The sequence below is a fragment of the Cervus elaphus genome, chromosome 2 (genome assembly GCF_910594005.1).
Source record: "Cervus elaphus chromosome 2, mCerEla1.1, whole genome shotgun sequence".
In the NCBI taxonomy this organism is placed as follows: Eukaryota; Metazoa; Chordata; class Mammalia; order Artiodactyla; family Cervidae; genus Cervus; species Cervus elaphus.
This window is the reverse complement of record NC_057816.1, coordinates 38,512,959-38,530,032: the sequence shown is the minus strand read 5'-3', so window position 1 is coordinate 38,530,032 and position 17,074 is coordinate 38,512,959. Positions and strand designations below refer to the sequence as shown.

Below are 17,074 nucleotides of genomic sequence, written 5' to 3'. Positions count from 1 at the left end.
ATTGAAAAAAACAGTTCTCATTTAATGAGCGGACTTCTAATAACTTCATACGTTAGCCCAGGGAAGCAATAATGAAGAGTGTTTCTATTATGAATAGAAAAGGTGTGTGTGTGTTGGGTAGTGGTGGTCAATTTAACCCTTTTATGTGGACAGAATAACACTAAGCCAAATATATTAAACATGAAACTGCTCCTAAGCTAGTGAAATCTCTGGGCACCTAACAGAAGAATGTGCAAAATTATTCTGTAGCAACAATTACACAATCAAAGGACCCTGGGGCTCCCACAGAAAGTACAAGCTTGCTAAAGAAGATCTTAGAATAAAACTGTACAGTGGCATGCAGAAACTAGAGACTGGGAGGATTTGAGAAAGAAATATTTAGAATGCCTAGAAATGTAAATATATGTGTAAAAATTCATTAAAAATAAACACTTTGTAAATAGGTAAAACAATAGATTCAAACTTTAGATAAAAATAATAAGGAGATCTGAGACTATAACCCTGAAACTGGCACAAAGAAGGAAGGAGAAGAATAACAGGAAATATATGAAGCAGTAGAATGGGTTATATGAAAAGGTTCAGGAAAAATATAATAGGATTTTAGGAGGAGAGAACAGAGAGAATGAAGGGGAAGACATATTGGAAGAAATAATGACTGATTTTTCTTACAATTAATTGGATTCAAGAAACATAATGAATTCCAGGCAGAATTTAGAAAAATATTGTATTGAAGCTACAGCTCAAAAAGACGAAAAGTCTTCAAACAAATCATAGAAAAGAGACATATTCTTAAAATAGAGCAATTGGATTGACAGCAGACATCTTATCATAAAAAATAGACACCAGAAGAAGGTATGTGATAGTATCTTCAAAATGTTGAGGGAAAATCATTGTCAATCTAGAAATCTTTATTTACCTATGCTATCCTTCAAACTCTAAGGTGAATGTAGACAGTTCAGGAAAAATATGAAAAGATTGAACATGTTTAACCATCAGAGATTTTTGCAGAAATAGCTGTTAAAATATGTATAACAGTAAAAAGGAGAACTCAGAGAGCTAGGATGCTAACAATCATGATGAGAAAATAGATTAATAAACATGGGAGTTATTTTGACTATCAATTATAAACTAATAAATACTGGTGATAATAATGACATGCTTGGTCAGAAATAGTACTACTGCAACAAAATAAAATTAAAATACTATAAAATAATAACATGGACTATGAGGTGTAATATTAAAATCACCAATTGTACAACTTACAAAAATTAATTTGAAAAGTTAGATCAAATGAAAAGGATGATTAGCGCTTTCACTTTCAATATTTATTATAAAGCACAGTAATCAAGATAATGTGGTATTAGCACAGGTAAATTAAAATAGATTAAAAAAAAACCCAGAAATAATTAAATGCACACTCATGTGATCTAGACATATAACTTAGGAGTTTTACAAGTCAGTGAGGAAAAGGAATAACATTTTCATATATGAGCATAAATATATACATACATGATGGTGGTTTAGATGCCTAGTCGTGCCTGACTCTTGCAACTCCATGGACTGTAATCCTCCAGGCTCCTCTGTCCATGGCATTTCCCAGGTAAGGATACTGGAGTGGGTTTCCATTTCCTTCTCCAGGGGATTTTCTCAACCCAGGGGTCAAACCCTGATCTCCAGCATTGCAATCAGTCTCCTGCATTGCAGGTGAATTCTTTACCAAGCGAGCCACAAGGGAAGCCCTTGTACATACATAAATACATTTAGACAACTGGCCATACATATGGGGGCAGGACAAACAGGTTTCCATCTTACACCATAATTTCCTTTAAAAAATTGAAGACTTAAAATATAAAATGATAAACGTATAAACTTGCATAGGAAAAAAATTTAGATACCAAATGTATGCACGTAAAGGTAAACATTGACAAATTTTAGTACATAAGAATATGCATGGTGAAACAAATGGGATTAAAAGACAAGTCAGAGTTTGGGAGCAGATATTTTCAGTACATGCAACAAACAAAGAATTAGTGTCCAGAATACATAAAATACTTTTAAAAATCAGTAAGGTCTAACCTAATTTTAAAATAAGCAAAGACTATGAATAGAAGGAAGTTCAAATAGACAATAAATATATGAAAAAAAAATGCTAGACCTCACCAGTAATTAAGAAAATGCACATCAAAACTACAGAGAGGGCTTCCCTGGTGGTTCAGTGGTTAAGAATCTGTTTGGCAATGCGGGAGACACAGGTTCAATCACTGGTCCTGGAAGATCCCACGTGCTGTGGAGCAGCTAAGCCCATGTACCACAGCTATTGAAACATAACTGCTGATCCCGTATGCCCTAGAGCCCATGTTCCACAAGAAGAGAATCCATTTCAATGAGAAGCTGGTGCATTGCAGCTAAGAGTAACCCTTGCTAGCTGAAGCTGAGGAAAAGCCCCCCCTAGCAGTGACTAAAAGGAAATAAATAAATAAAATTATTTTTTAAAAACTACAAGGAGCAACATTGTACATTGTTTAACAAATTAATAGCTGATTATAATGTGTCATCTAGAATATAGAACTCATATAAACTACTAATGATGTCAATTTGAAAGAAATTTGTAATAAAAGTTCAAATTGTACACATCCTATTATCCATCAATTGTATTTTTTAATTTATTTTTAATTGGAGGATAACTGTTTTATAATATTGTGTTGGCTTCTGTCATACATCCACAGGAATCAGCCATTGGTATACATCTGTCCTCGTCCTCTTGATCTTCGCTTCTATCTCCTGCCCCATCTCACCCCTCTAGGCTGTCACAGAGAACTGGGTTGAGGTCCCTATGTCCTGCAGCAAATTCCCACTGGCTCTCTGTTTTACATATGGTAATATATATGTCACCATGCCACTCTTTCAACTTGCCCCATCCTCTCCAAACCTCACTGTGTCCACAAGTCTGTTCTCTGTGTCTGCATGTCCATTGCTGCCCTGAAACTAGGTTCATCAATGACATCTTTCTAGATCCCATACATGTGTGTTAAGAGACAATATTTGTTTTTCTCTTTCTGACTTACTGCACTCTGTAAAACAGGCCCTAGGTTCATCCATCTCGTTAGAACGGACTCAAATGCATTCTTTTTCATGGCTGAGTAATATTTCATTGTATATATGTACCACAACTTCTTTGTCTCTTCATCTGTCAATAAATATCTAGGTTGCCCCTGTGTCCTAGCTGTTGTAAATAGTGCTGCAATGAACACACATCTCTTTCATTTATGGTTTTCTCAGGGTTTATGTCCAGTAACGGGATGGTTGAGTCATATGATAGTTCTGTTCCTAGTATCAATTACATTTTGAAGTATCTACTCTGTTAAAATTACATGTGTTTAAATAAAGTATAAGAATGTTTCTTGAACATTATTTTGAGATGAATTTGAGGTAGAGTGGATTGAGGTGGGAGATTTTGATTATATTATGAAGATTTTACTTATTGAAAATGAATGAATCAAATATAGCAATATATTAACATTTATTAAATGTAGGTGGTATGTACATGTGTATCATATTACTTTCTTATGTCTCTGGGTGCCTAAATATATAATGGTTGAACATTTAAAGGAAAGGAAGGTGAGCTATTCAAACACTAAAGAATGATTTTGATGATTTTGATGATTTTGAGAACAGAAGAAAAGAAGTAGTCTTAGCCTATTATAATTAGAGTTAGTGGGCTTATTCTTTGTAGTGGCTCAAACATTTTTTCCCACTTATCCATGACTGGTTGGTTCTTTGACAGAAATACAACTAATTGCAACTGGGCCAGTGGTGGTTTTGTTGTTTATATACAAACTAGAGTGACCATTTTTCCTGCTGTCCATACAGATACAACATGCTGAAAGAGTGATCTGTTCCTTTGCTTTTTATGTACATTGACATTAATTATTGCACTTTTCCAGCTGACATTCATTATTGAGTTTATATAGAAATCAAAAGCAGTAATTTTCTTTCTGAACTCCCACATTATTTTTCACACATCTGTTGTTATACCATTCTGCATTGAAATTTATTGTTTTTATACACCTATGTCCCCAACTCTATATGACTCCTTGAGAGGAAGGCTTTTATCTTATTCAGTTCCATTTTTGTGAATAACTATTGCTTACCTTTTAATCATATAAGTAATAACATGGATATATTCTCATGGTAGAAGATACAAATGTTATACAATACAGACCAAACTGTAACTGTTTTTATCCTCCCTATTCACTACTATCTATAGAAGTAACTAACATCAACATTTTGACATCCCTGCAAATTAAAGTTGAATATTATGTTTATCTTCTTTTAGTCATAAATTCTATGTAACATGTTCTTGACACCTGCTGTTTGGTAATAGACTAATAAAGGATATTAAGGGCTATCAAGAATGTATATCATATATACAAACAAATCAAACAAATATTTAAATGTTTATTGGTTTTGTACATTAACGTTTTATGTTTCAAACATGTATTTTCTTTAGTATATACCATACACCTAACCTACATAGCTTTTCAAGCTACCAGATATTAGTTCCTAGGGCTTAATTCTTACTGTTTTTATAATCATCTATGATATATTTAGATGGCTTTTAAAAGAAAATCATGTGTGTACTAGGCAGAACATGTAGTTGTATAATTTTAATGGCTTGATTTAAATATTGCATTTACCTTGAGAATTCAAAGGAGACTCACACAGTGTGTGTGTTGAGGCATGAACCAAGAGCTGCTTAAAAGGATTAATGTTGCATCTCAAACTCAGCTGCACTGGTAGGTTTCTGTCATATGAGAGGGATTAAAAATGAAATTATAAAGGAAAAGGTCTGTCCAGGTACTGATGATTCACAGATGGAAAGCATCTGAAAAACTTGTTTTCCATACACAGAAGAGCTGCAAGTTATTTGTCTTAATCAGCAGAACAATGGTTAGAGACTATTAAGATTTATTTAGGCAACTGCCACCTTCTTTTTAGCAGGCACACCTGCTCAGTGAGAGCCCAGTGAAGATGACTGTATAACTATGGCAATGGCTTCTTTCCATCGACCTGACACCCATCTTTAAAAAACCATCTTTTACAACTGAAAATTGTAGATATGCTTCTAATGCCTCTTCTAGACTTTTCAAGTTTGTTGAGTCTCTTACTTTGCCATAGACATATTCAAAAAATATATTGTGAATGCTTATATTGTTAAGCATTTTTCTAATGTGACTGTGGCCCCTGACAGCAAATGACCTATTTCACACTGCCTTCTATCTCTGAATGCCTATTTAAGGAACAATAGTTATTATTGTTATTTTTAAAGTTAAATCTTAGCTGGTAGGCCCAATTTACTTTCTTAAGCCCTCCATCCTATAAAAGTTGATAAAGCTTCTAGGTTAGGTATGTGGAAAAGTTAAATGTTCAATATAAAAGCAAAGGGCTTCCCTGGTGGCTCAGTGGTAAAGAATCTGCCTGCAATGCGGGAGACATGGGTTTTATCCCTAGGTTGGAAAGATCCCCTGGAGAAGGAAATGGCAGCCCACTCCAGTATTCTTGCCTGGGAAATCCCAAGGACAGAGGAGCCTGGCATAGGGTCACAAAAGTGTTGGACACAACTTAACGACTAAACAACAAGAACTTAAAAGCAAAACTAACCAACAAAATGATCAAGCATTAAAGATCTCTCCAAGATTCAACTTTAGTGACTTAGAAAATCTTAACTTATGAAGAAAGTACAAAAATTATTTTATGATTGGCAGTCCCATCAGAATAAATTAACATTCTTTGATTTCCCCTATGATATCAGTGATTTGAAAGCTCAATATTTTTTTTCTCACTTCTTTATTGTCAAATTCCATCTTAAAATGTTAAAAACAGAAGTTTCTACTCATTAATTTAGGGACAATTGCCTCCCTCCTCTTTTTATCGACTTTATTCTGTTACCTGAATAGTCTTTTAACTACGCAGCTTAGACAGACTCGTATGCAGGAATAATGAATACCTCTAACATCACAGCAATATTGGGGTAAATCGTGGTCCTGTTGAGTAACTCTTTGAAAGCTAAGCAGGAGTTATCATTTATTTATTTGTTGGATTTCTGTGGCACTTTTTCTTCCTAAAGAGTACAAGGTGTGATGTGGTGAGTTTTGCACAGGGGTTGTCTAAGAGCGACAAAAAGAAATGAAAGGAAAGTAGAGTTCATAGGAAGAACACAGAGGAAAAGTAACAGCTAATGGCAAAACCAAACCCCAGGTGGTGGTTAGGTGTGGTGAAGCAGGTGGAAGAATCCAGGCTCTCATTTTACCAGAGCCTGTGCCTCTGGTGAGCAGGAGAATTTCTTTTTTGTTGCAGGAAGGGGGACCCCTTCCAGTGCTGAAAAGGGGCTCTTGTCTAACACTTGGACACACATGCTGACAAAGCAAGAGACTTTATTGGGAAAGAGCGCCTGCGTGGAGAGGAGGAGGGCCAGGGAACCCAGGAGAACCACTGTGCCTTGCGGCTCGGAGTCCCGGGATGTATGGTGACGGAATTAGTTTCCAGGTTGTCTCTGGTCAGTCATTCTGACTCAGGGTCCTTCTGGATGGCACACACGTTGCTCAACCAAGATGGATGCCAGCAAGAAAGATTCTGGGAGGTGGTAGCCAGCAGGAAGGATTCTGGGATGTGTAGCCAGCAGGAAGGATTCTGGGAGGTGGTAGCCAGCAGGAAGGATTCTGGCAGGTGGTAGCCAGCAAGAAGGATTCTGGGAGGTGGTAGCCAGCAGGAAGGATTCTGGGAGGTGGTAGCCAGCAGGAAGGATTCTGGGAGGTGGTAGCCAGCAGGAAGGATTCTGGGAGGTGGTAGCCAGCAGGAAGGATTCTGGGAGGTGGGAGGACACGTGGAGTCTCCTTTTGACCTTTCCCAAACTTTTCTGGTTAGTAGCGGCTTATTAGTTCCATGTACCTTACCAAGACCTCTTGTAAAATTGCTCATGCCAACGGCCACTATGGTGCCTGGCCCAGGCGGGCGGTTTCAGTCAGTGTTTCCCCATACTCACAAGAAGACCCTCAGACTCGGCATCAGAATTACAGATGCACAGGGCAGGAAGGGGACCTGAAAAATGTTCTGCCCAATTCTCTTCATTTACAGATGAGGCAAATCCAAGCACAGAGGAAACAAGGAAACAATTTAGAAAAAAAGCCAGGGTTAGAACCCAGATTATTTGTTTATTCAGCAAACATACATTGAATGTATTGTGCTCAACACTCTTCTAAGCACCAGGTTCCCTGTAGTGAGTTAACATGGATGTGAGTCCTAATCCTACACTGTCTTGTTCTATCTCCAATTGCTTAGAAGGATGTTCAGTGTACTTTATAAAACAGTTGAATGGAGACCCAGTCCTCTGGGGGTAAAGCTCAAGTGACTTATCGTGAGAGAAGGGAGTTCTTTTCCATTTATTTGTAAGTGTTTCAACACTGTCCTTGGTCAACAGGCGCTCCTAGGGCATGTCTATTAGATCAGCTGGAAAACATTTATTGGATTGAGTCTCGTTTGTATATCAGTGGAAGGAATGTTTTCCTTGCTGAGATGAACAGTTTATTTATTTATTTTTGTCCTCTAGTAGGATGGACAAAGTCTTAGCCATTCTCTCTCATCAGAAGACATACTCGTCTCTTAAGATTGACTTTACCTTTAAAATGCCTCATAATATTCTAAACCCTATGTAAGATAATTGAACCCTAGTAAGATAATTGAAAAGGCTTCCTTGGTGGCTCAGTGGTAAAGGATGCCGCTGCCAATACAGGAGACGCGGGTTCCATACCTGAGTTGGGAAGATATCCTGGAGAGGGATGTGGCAACCCACTCCAGTATTCTTGCCTGGGAAATCCCATGGACAGTGGAGCCTGGCAGACTACAGTCCATGAAGTTGCAAAAGAGTTGGACACGACTAAGCAACTAAACAACAACCAAGATAATTGAAATTGGAAGCACATGGTGGTAGAATTAAATGTGAGAATTCCTCAGAGGAGCCTGGTTTAAGACTTGCCATAAATCTTCCTATTCAAAAGTGGTATTAAACCCTCCATTTAACAATAGATATCACTGCAAGAAAACTCGGATTTTAAAAGAAAAGAAGGAGTAAGTTGTTGTGTTTTAGTGTAAAGGTAGATTTAAGCCCCTCCCCGTTACTCAGGCAGAAAACCTGGACTTGTAAAAGCAGCCCAGGTGGTTTCAGCGGTGGAACCAATGAGTTTAAAAGCTGAGGATCTTCACTCTGGCATTTAGGGAATACACCTCATCCTGTTCACCTCGCCGTTTGTCCCGGGGCCAACCTCCAAAGAAATAAAATGTTTTTTATTTTTTTCTTGTAAGCTGTGGAGAAGACTGGTTGGGAGGCAGGGATTGGACTTTACGTGGACCCAGTGGACTTGAGGAGGGGGGCAGAGGAAGGTCGCTTTGTATCCAGTCCCGCTAACAGCCCTTTATTCTCGGGGCAGGCTCCGGGGGACACCTGTTTGTGCCCGCAGGGCCGCGTCCGTGGTGGTCTCTCCCCTCCCGCGTGCCTGGCAGCCCCAGTTATTGGCTGCTTTACCTGCGGGTCTGGGTGTGGATGCGTCTTTGCGCGGCCACCGCCTCCAGCACGCACTGCCAAGGCAGAGGGAAGCCAGGCGAGGGGGCCACTGCCTGGAGCCCAGGGCGACCGGACTGCGGCTGCCTTTCCTCCTGCCACGCGTGGAGTTTGGTGGTGAACAAGAGCCCGAGAACTGCAAGACGGATACTCAGCCGCCTGGATGCGCGTGTGCGCCGGCGGGGAAGGCAGCGCCCGCCCGCCCCCCTCGCGCGGACCTCCCGCGGGCGGGATGTGAAGGTACCTGCGGACTGGCCGGCCCGGACTGCCTGCCCCCGGCCCCCTCCCTCCCGCCTCCCGCCCTCGGCCTCAGCTCGCCAGCATGAGAAGCCCTGAGAAAGCAACAGCCTGCAAGTGACAGCTCCAGCCCGACTCCCCCCCGCTCCACATCTCCGAGCCGAGCTGGGAAGTTGATTGTGCAGCAGCTTCACCGCGAACCCCTTCCGCTGGCATCGCTATGTTCGCCTCTATCTGGTATGCCAAGAAGCTGGGTCGCAGGTTCGTGCACAATGCCAGGAAGGCGAAATCCGAAAAGGTAGGGAATGCGTGGGGATAAATATTACCTTTTCGGCTTTGCCAACTGCCTGCTCTGGACTGCTGGTCTTGAGTACAGACGCAGTTTTTTGATTTTTTTGGTTTTTTTGTTTCCGCTTGGGATGCGAACCTGCCTCTCGCTGGCTTGTAGTCCGTGCCGCTCGCAGAAAGGGGGAACTCCTGGAGCCTGGCTGCCTGGGGGCGGTTGGTGGTGGTCAAGCAGAGTCATTAGCTATTCAAAATATTTGGTGAAATCGTCAATTGATGGTGTCTCAACAGAGACTTGGTAGTCCTTTAAATGGCACAGGGTGAAAGCAATTAAGCAGCTGAAATCTTTGCTTCTTCAGGGAGCTCTCTAGTAAACTTGTTGCTACCAGTGGATTATTTTTATGACTATAATGGTTGGATCTGCAAGGGGCATGATGAATCCCTGAGCCTTCCTCCAGTTCTTGCATCCTAGTGTATGTTGTTGGAGCACATATTTGGGACTCTGCCTAACACTGACCAGACTCCACAGGGGAGCTTGCTATCTTTTCAAATCAACAAAGCCATCATTTCAAAAGTGTTTTCAATAAGCAAGAATTCTATTTATGATCACATAGTCCTGTCCACTTAGAGAATGGCTTTGTAATTCTTTTATTCAGCATGACTAGTTGTTTCTAGAGAACCTCTATGTAGATCTGTCTCATGAGTTATCTTTCTCTAAGAAATGAACATGGCCTGTAAGTCCTCAGATGCAAAACAAGCTCACGTCTCTAACTAAGGCTTTCAGAGGCACTGGCCAAATGGTCAATGTTTAAGAAATCAGTATCCAATTTGGTGATGGGGAAACTTCCAAAGATAACATTTTGTGGAGCTGAGATTGTTCCATATTACTTTGAGGATGTGATCTTTGGCCCAGCATCCTTTCTGACTTGGATCTACTCTTGAGATTGACCCAGAGGTGGTTTCCCTGGCCTGTGGCACAATCCTTGCTCTCAGCTGCAAAGATTCCTTCACTGTAACTTGCTATCTGTTCCTTCAGAGTGGGAATGCTGATAATATGAACAAGAATCCAGTGATAAGCCAAGATATGACTGTTTGTAGTGTGAGAAGAGAAAAAAAAAAAATCATTCAAGTTCTGATTTTAGGGTTGTAGCCTTTCAGAATGTCCAGATCTGAGGATCGTATAATGTTGACAGACTTATTAAATAGCACTTTAAGGTGGAGGTGTAGTAGAGGGAGACAAAGGTGAAGTAGAATTGATTCATTTTTTCCCATGCCTCACAGGTAAAATGATAAAAGCCTAATTATCATGTATTAGCATCATATATATTGGGTTTTGAGGGTTTTGCTTTGTTTTGTTTCTCTTTTAAGGAAAGAGACTTGAAAGTGACTCTTTTATGGGAGCAAGTGCTTTGAAAAAGTGCCTTCTTATGAAAATTATAGGTTGTATGGATGAAGGGTCTATCAGAGACCACGAATGGCTCTGAGAGCCACCGGGAGATAATGCCTTATGCCAAATTGGTATGCACAGAAAAGTTGAATATTCCGGTGACACTTACTTCAGGTTTGGGCCTCAATGTGGAGAATGCCAGCTCAATGAAATTCAGTGTACAGAAACTAAAAGGATGTTAATTCAAGGATCTAACACAGGCTTCTGCTTCTTGAATGTGGGAAGAAGCTAGTAAGGGGCCTTCAGTATTTCCATTTCATTTCTGTGAACAAGCAAGAAGAAACCAGGTGTGGGGTTAAGGGGTTTTAATACTTTATCTTAGAGATAATATTTTGTCTTATTCAGAAAGTAGGAAAATCAGCATTAGAGAACTGAAGTTTTGCTCCTTGACTGATAAAGACTAAAGGAAAAATTATTAACTATAATGTCCTTCCATTAGTCAGGGGAGCTAGAGGAGTTAATTCTGAACACTAAGTGATGATTACTAACATGAAAATAGCATCTCGATTTTTTTTCATGGAATTTATATACACAGGGTTCCTGGAATAAATTAAAAGGTGTGCTGCCTTGAACAATGAACAACAAGGCCCTCAGTTGGTGCTTAGTGAATGACAATAGTTTATTCTGGGTATTTCATTTTATCATGTGGCTTATTTAAAACCAACTATATGAATTAAGGTTTTGTCTAATGATTACAGTAATATACTTCAGCTGAGAAAGCAGTTAACAAATGATGCTGCTGCTGCTGCTAAATCGCTTCAGGCGTGTCTGATTCTATGCGACCCCATAGACAGCAGCCCACCAGGCTCCCCCGTCCCTGGGATTTTCCGGGCAAGAGTACTGGAGTGGGCTGCCATTGCCTTCTCCGAATGGTACTGCAAGCTGGATGAATTCCTATAATGTATTACTATAACAGCAGAGATCATACAGTTGCAAACAGGAAAGGGAATATAAGATGTTGCTGACTATATGTTGTCATGCTTTATTATAAAAAGAAGGAAGAGGTATAAAGCAAGATGATTGTTGTGTTTTATTTAGAAAATGACCAGTATACTTAAATGTGAAAGAACTATTGATAGATTCAGAGCAGGTTTTAGCATTTGGGGGTATAAATTATATCAGAGGCAGCCACTGTAATTTTGTTTTAGTACCTTCTATAAATTTGGGCTTCTTTTTGCAATAGGTAACACAGTTTATTTTCTCCTCTTCTAATTAAAAAAACCTACACCCATCATAGCCTATCAGACCTAATTTAGCTTTCAGGTGTGGTTGGAAAGTATATTCCTCAAGGCTGGGGTTAATTGAAAAGCTAATCGGGAATGTGCAAGCCTAAATGCCATCCCTAAACAGACAGTGTGCCTTATGCATGGTGGCCGGGTATACTGCTTTACCTCATCTAATGCCAGTAGAATTAAACAGTAGCATGGAATGTAGTAATAATGGTAATAGTGATCACAGCAGTAACAGTATTAACGAGAGTCCCTCTTTATACACACATCACACAGCAGCTGCTTTAGGCCATGGAGTTTCACTTAATTCTATAAAAGGTAGACATGATTTTTCTTGAGTTCTAGAGAGAAGAGTAGTTTGCCCAAGGTCATAGAGTTTGTGGGACGTGTTAGTGCTAGGATTTGAAACTGTGTTTATCCTGGCTGTTCTAAAAATGACTCTCTGAGTCCCCAGCCCTCTCTTCCATCCACCTATCATTCACCTGTCTTAATAAGTCATGAGGCTTACAGAATCAAAGTTACTGATCCTGTAACTCAACCCCTTTATTTCAGACAAGACTGTGCCTAAGCTGTCTTCCATAGACAGTTGTCTGCCCTGTTATTAAAGACTTTACACTCTTTGTCCTCTTTAGATAAGTGTCTCAAGCTATCATCTAGGCTCCCATTATTCCTTTTAACTAGCTAGTAATTGTTATATTATTGTAAGCTAAACAATGGCATTTGTATTCATTGTTTATCCTGTAAAAACCAAAGACATCTTTTATCAAAAAAAAAAAAAAAAACACACACTTAAATCCTAGGCAACTGTAAATACACTCTTTTTAGAGTAAGTCAAAGATGTTAGCTAATTCACATTGTCATTGTTCTAAAAAAGAAAAAAAGCTATTTGCTATTCTTTAAAAAGACAGTATGTGCATACCAACAAATTCTGTGAATGAAGTGATTTTTAATGTAATATGAAATCACGACTGGCTGCAATAGAAAACCTTCATTCAAATCTTTTTTTTTTTTTTTTTTGGACCCCATGTAATTAATTCAGAAGTTAGTGTCTTGTATGCCTGTTTGCCACATTTCAATTAAACTGCTTAATTTAGTCAGTCTCTAGATTTTATTATTTTAAAAGGGCAGCTTTAAGATAAATTGAACTGCAATTCCTGATGGCATAATCATATACAAGAGTATAAAACACTTGAAGTTCTGAACCTTCACTTCTGCATAGCTTTGCTTTTAATTTTTACATTTTTACTTTTAAGCATATGCCACGAAAAGTAAATGCATGATGCATTTAGAAAAGACTGGCATCAATATCCATCATCTGATAGACACAACTGTGGATGAGCTTGGCAGTGAAATATATCCTATGAGTGATGTGACTGAGCTGGAATATTCTGACACTAGGCAACATTCACCTTGGAGAATTCTTTAAGAACCAGTTCACTGGTTCTAACCCCCTCTCCATCTAATCCAAACACATCAATTCAGCATAAACCAAAATAACGGGAATTGTAGTAGTGCATTTGCTGTCAGCATGGCCAACAAAAGAGCCTACTGTCCTGGGTGATGCTGGTGGGGCAGTCAAGAGCATTGGGCTTAAGGTGAGGAATTAGAGGGAATTATAGTCCTGTTCTTTGTTATTTAGCCTGGAACCAGCTCTTTTCCAAATAGAAGTAACACCTGTGCTCTGGCAGAACCCCAGTGTCTCAGGATACCCTCCACTTTGCTTGCCGAGTCTACCTGGTCCATGGTGACACAGCCTCTGCTTTTTTTCCCCTGCTCTAAATCAGCATTCTGAACTAGATTCAAATTCCTGAATGTCTCCTGCTTTTTCTAGCTTCTCAGATTTTGCTTATCTGCTTTGACTGGCTACTGACCCACTAGCCATCTCCTAACTCTAAACTTAGATGACTTCATCATCAGTAGGAAACTTTCCCTGGCCCCTACAAGCCCAAGATGAATCTTGCATCGGTTCCAAGAGCCGCTTGTATATTAGTTGTTATCGTTCTTATTTCTCTGTGTTTCTCATTAGAAAGTGGAGTCTGTGAAATGAAGGACTATGCAGTCCTTCACCATATCTCTGGGGCCTGAAAGAATGCCTGGAATATCTCATATCCTATTTCATCGACTGTAGGTTGTCCTCATTTGCAAGATATGTCATTTTTTTTTCATGTATTACAAAAAAAAAAGATTGTCAATGCAACTATAACATATCAACTGCAAGATTTCAATCCTTTCAGAGATGTTAAAATGTGGGGAAATAGTTTATTTTTAGAATCAATGAAGTATGACATCACTGAAAGAATAATGAATGGGCTTATTTTGAGGATTAAATGAGTTAATATAAGTAAAATGTTTAAAGGTTATACTTGGTATCAAATCACATATTTCCTTGCAAATCATAATAATAATTTGCATAGGGAAATCTATTAGTTCTAAAATATACATTTTTTTCCTGTGCTGATTGGAGTCAGCCAGCATTTTGTAGATGGTTCTGGATTTAGGAAAGCAAATAAATAGAAAATGAAAAAGAAGGTTATAGAAGAAACTGATTAAAAGCCATAATCAAACTGGAGCCGTTGAGGTTGCAAAAGAGAAATCTTTAAGAAGCCTCCTGGCTTCTCGCTATGTATTTATATGTCTAAACAACAATGATAATTGACATCTGTTGAATTCTTTCTATGAACTGAGAACTGTGCTTATACAAGGATCTAGTGAGAGCATCACTGTTATTAATTTTTAGAAGAAAACCACATCACCAGTAGGTGGCTGGGATTAGACTGGGTGGCTGATCATAGAGCTCAGTCTCTTAATTAGTAAGCAGTACTTTGTATGGATACACAAACAGAGTACTGCATATTGTATGCTGTATATTATACTCTATATATGTATATATTTTCAGTGACCTAGATATCAAGTTTATTTTTACCTATGAAAGATAAATATAAGAAGTGAATTTAAATGCAGAATCTGAAATTGAGCTTAGGCACAAGAAGAAATGTCCTGATGTTGAAGATTCTTCAGTCCTCCGTGAATGATAGAATCTTCCTGTGTCTATTTTTGCCTCCTGGCAGTTTGAAGAGTAGCCTGACCTGGAGAGAGGGATGGACAGATTGTCCTCTCAGGTCTCTCTCTCAGAGCCTCTGAGAGCTCATCGGTCGTGAGCAGCAGCATGACTCAGCGCCAGCGTCTGTCTGGCTGTAGTGACAGAGAGGACAGGTGTTTGTCCATGCTAAATGCAGCCCTGCAGTTCTCCCCTGTCACCTGGCAGGGGAAGCTCTCAGCAAAATGGACAGTAGCCCCTGTTCCGAGGTCCCAGAATGGATGCCCACCTTGGAAAAGTCCAAGGCACAGCTGCGAGCAGGGTATGGAGGGAGACAGAGGCAAAGGACAGGATCAGAGAAATGGTGAAGATAGAGGAGGGACAGAGTGGGCTGGAGAGGAAGAAAACAGGCCGCAAGACCACTGCAAAATTGTTATTGCCAATGCCTATTTACTGAGCAGTTTACCAAGCACTATGACATGCCCTCATCTCATTTAATCCTCACTACAACCTTGTAAGATAATCTTGGTATCAGCCCCCATTTTACAGATGGAGAAACTGAGGTATAACATGTTACAGAATTTGCCCAAGGTCATAAGTAGTGGTACCAGTGAATTCAGCCAGGTCTGGCCGAGTTCAGAGCCTGTCAACCTAACCACTCAGACTCTGTGCTTTTTAAACTAATCTTGGATTGAGTGAGACAGTGACGTGGAGGAAGAATAGACCAACACAACAGCCATCTTCTCATCAACCTGTGCTTTATCTCTTTTGAGTAACTATGTGGCTAGATAGAAGACCTGATTTCTTTTCAAGGGTTCTCCAGGAGCCATCCAGATAGTACTTTCAGTCCAGTTTACATAATTTTAGTTGCAAATTGTTTTTGTTTGCCTTGATTTGTTTACCCTCAATGCACCTTTAGAATGGTCTTCCTCTACCTGGTATCATTCAGTGGTGTTTATTATACTGGGTGATGAAGATGTAAGGGAGGCTTTCCCATCCAGCAGTGATGATCACTGTAGAGATAAATTTAATAATCAGATAATGCACACATATTATTATTTGCATATGTATTTTGTTTATGGGGTTAATGGAGTAACCATCTCTGTTTAACCATGCCTTGTAGTATTAACTAATAATTTTAAGTAGTCAAATTTTCCCAAATAAATTATTAAATTGTTAATTAAATTATTAAATCATTACAAATTCTGTGCCCCCCCCCCCCCACAGGGTACCTGGGACATAGTAAGCTCTAAATAGACCCTGGCTGAATGTCTGAGCCACACAGGAGCAAGACCGAGTTAGGGGTCAGTAGGCCTGTATGTTAACTGGCCCCGTCCCTACCATCTGCGCCACCTTGGCTAAAGTCTCTTAATCTCTTTGGGCCTGAGTTCTTCATCTGCAACCAAATTCCTTCCAATTCTCACGTTCTTTGAATTCTAATCCTGATTTGCTCTAAGAGTCTGCAGAGTCTTTAAAGGGAAGAATTTGATCTCATTCATCTTTGTACTCTAAGCACCTAGCACAATGGCCAGCACGAAGCAAAACTGATAAAATTTATGTCCAATCAACGTGCACAAAAGGCCAACGGTGTCTTTAACCATTGGCAAGAGGAATATAATGGAGAATCTACTGAATTTCAAGGTGGAAGCAAAGTAAGAGATACGCGGGGACTTCTCTTTCTTTACTGCCTTGTAAAGAACAGGGAATAGGAGACATTTTACTGCCCTGGGGCTGAAGGCTCCTGCCCTTTGCTTTCTCTCTCCTTGCCACTAACAGGGAAGCGAAACAAACAGTAGCCAGCAGAATGCGAGTTCTCTTCAGCCACCAACGGGGAGATGTCAAACTGTAACATTTTCCAGCTGCTTTGCCCCACATGCCGAAAGATTACAGGTTTATGTCTGAGCGTGGAATGTTTATTTCTTGTACTTTCTCAATCTGAAAATACTAGTTACGTAGAGTATCCTTGCCCCGTTTTTTGTGGACTGAATTGTGTCTCCCTCATCCTTGTTTTAAAGCCCTAACCCCCAGTGTGATCTAGGAGAAATGGGGATAAGGCTTTTAGGAGATAATTAAGATTAACTGAGATTATAATAGTGAGGTCTTAATCTAATAGGATTAGTGGCTTTACAAGAGCAATGAGATCTGTGTGTGCCTTTCTACCATGTGAGGATATAGCAAAAAAAAAGGAGCCATCTGCAAGTCCAGGAAGAGCTCTCTTACTAGAA

The 17,074-nt window shown here is 39.6% G+C and overlaps 1 protein-coding gene across 22 annotated transcripts in view; it reads left to right on the top strand.

Moving 5' to 3' along the window:
* The window catches only part of DLG2 (discs large MAGUK scaffold protein 2), a 2,231,561-nt gene that overhangs the window by 1,155,129 nt on the left and 1,059,358 nt on the right, over positions 1-17,074 (top strand). For 2 of the 22 annotated variants that reach the window (XM_043919094.1, XM_043919064.1), the window contains exon 1: positions 9,040-9,149. The exons of the other annotated variants lie outside the window; for them this stretch is intronic. In XM_043919094.1, coding sequence (XP_043775029.1) covers positions 9,072-9,149 — 78 coding nt within the window. In that variant the 5' untranslated portion in view covers positions 9,040-9,071. Of the gene's footprint in view, positions 1-9,039; positions 9,150-17,074 lie in introns of those variants that run through there. 22 annotated transcript variants of the gene reach the window in all.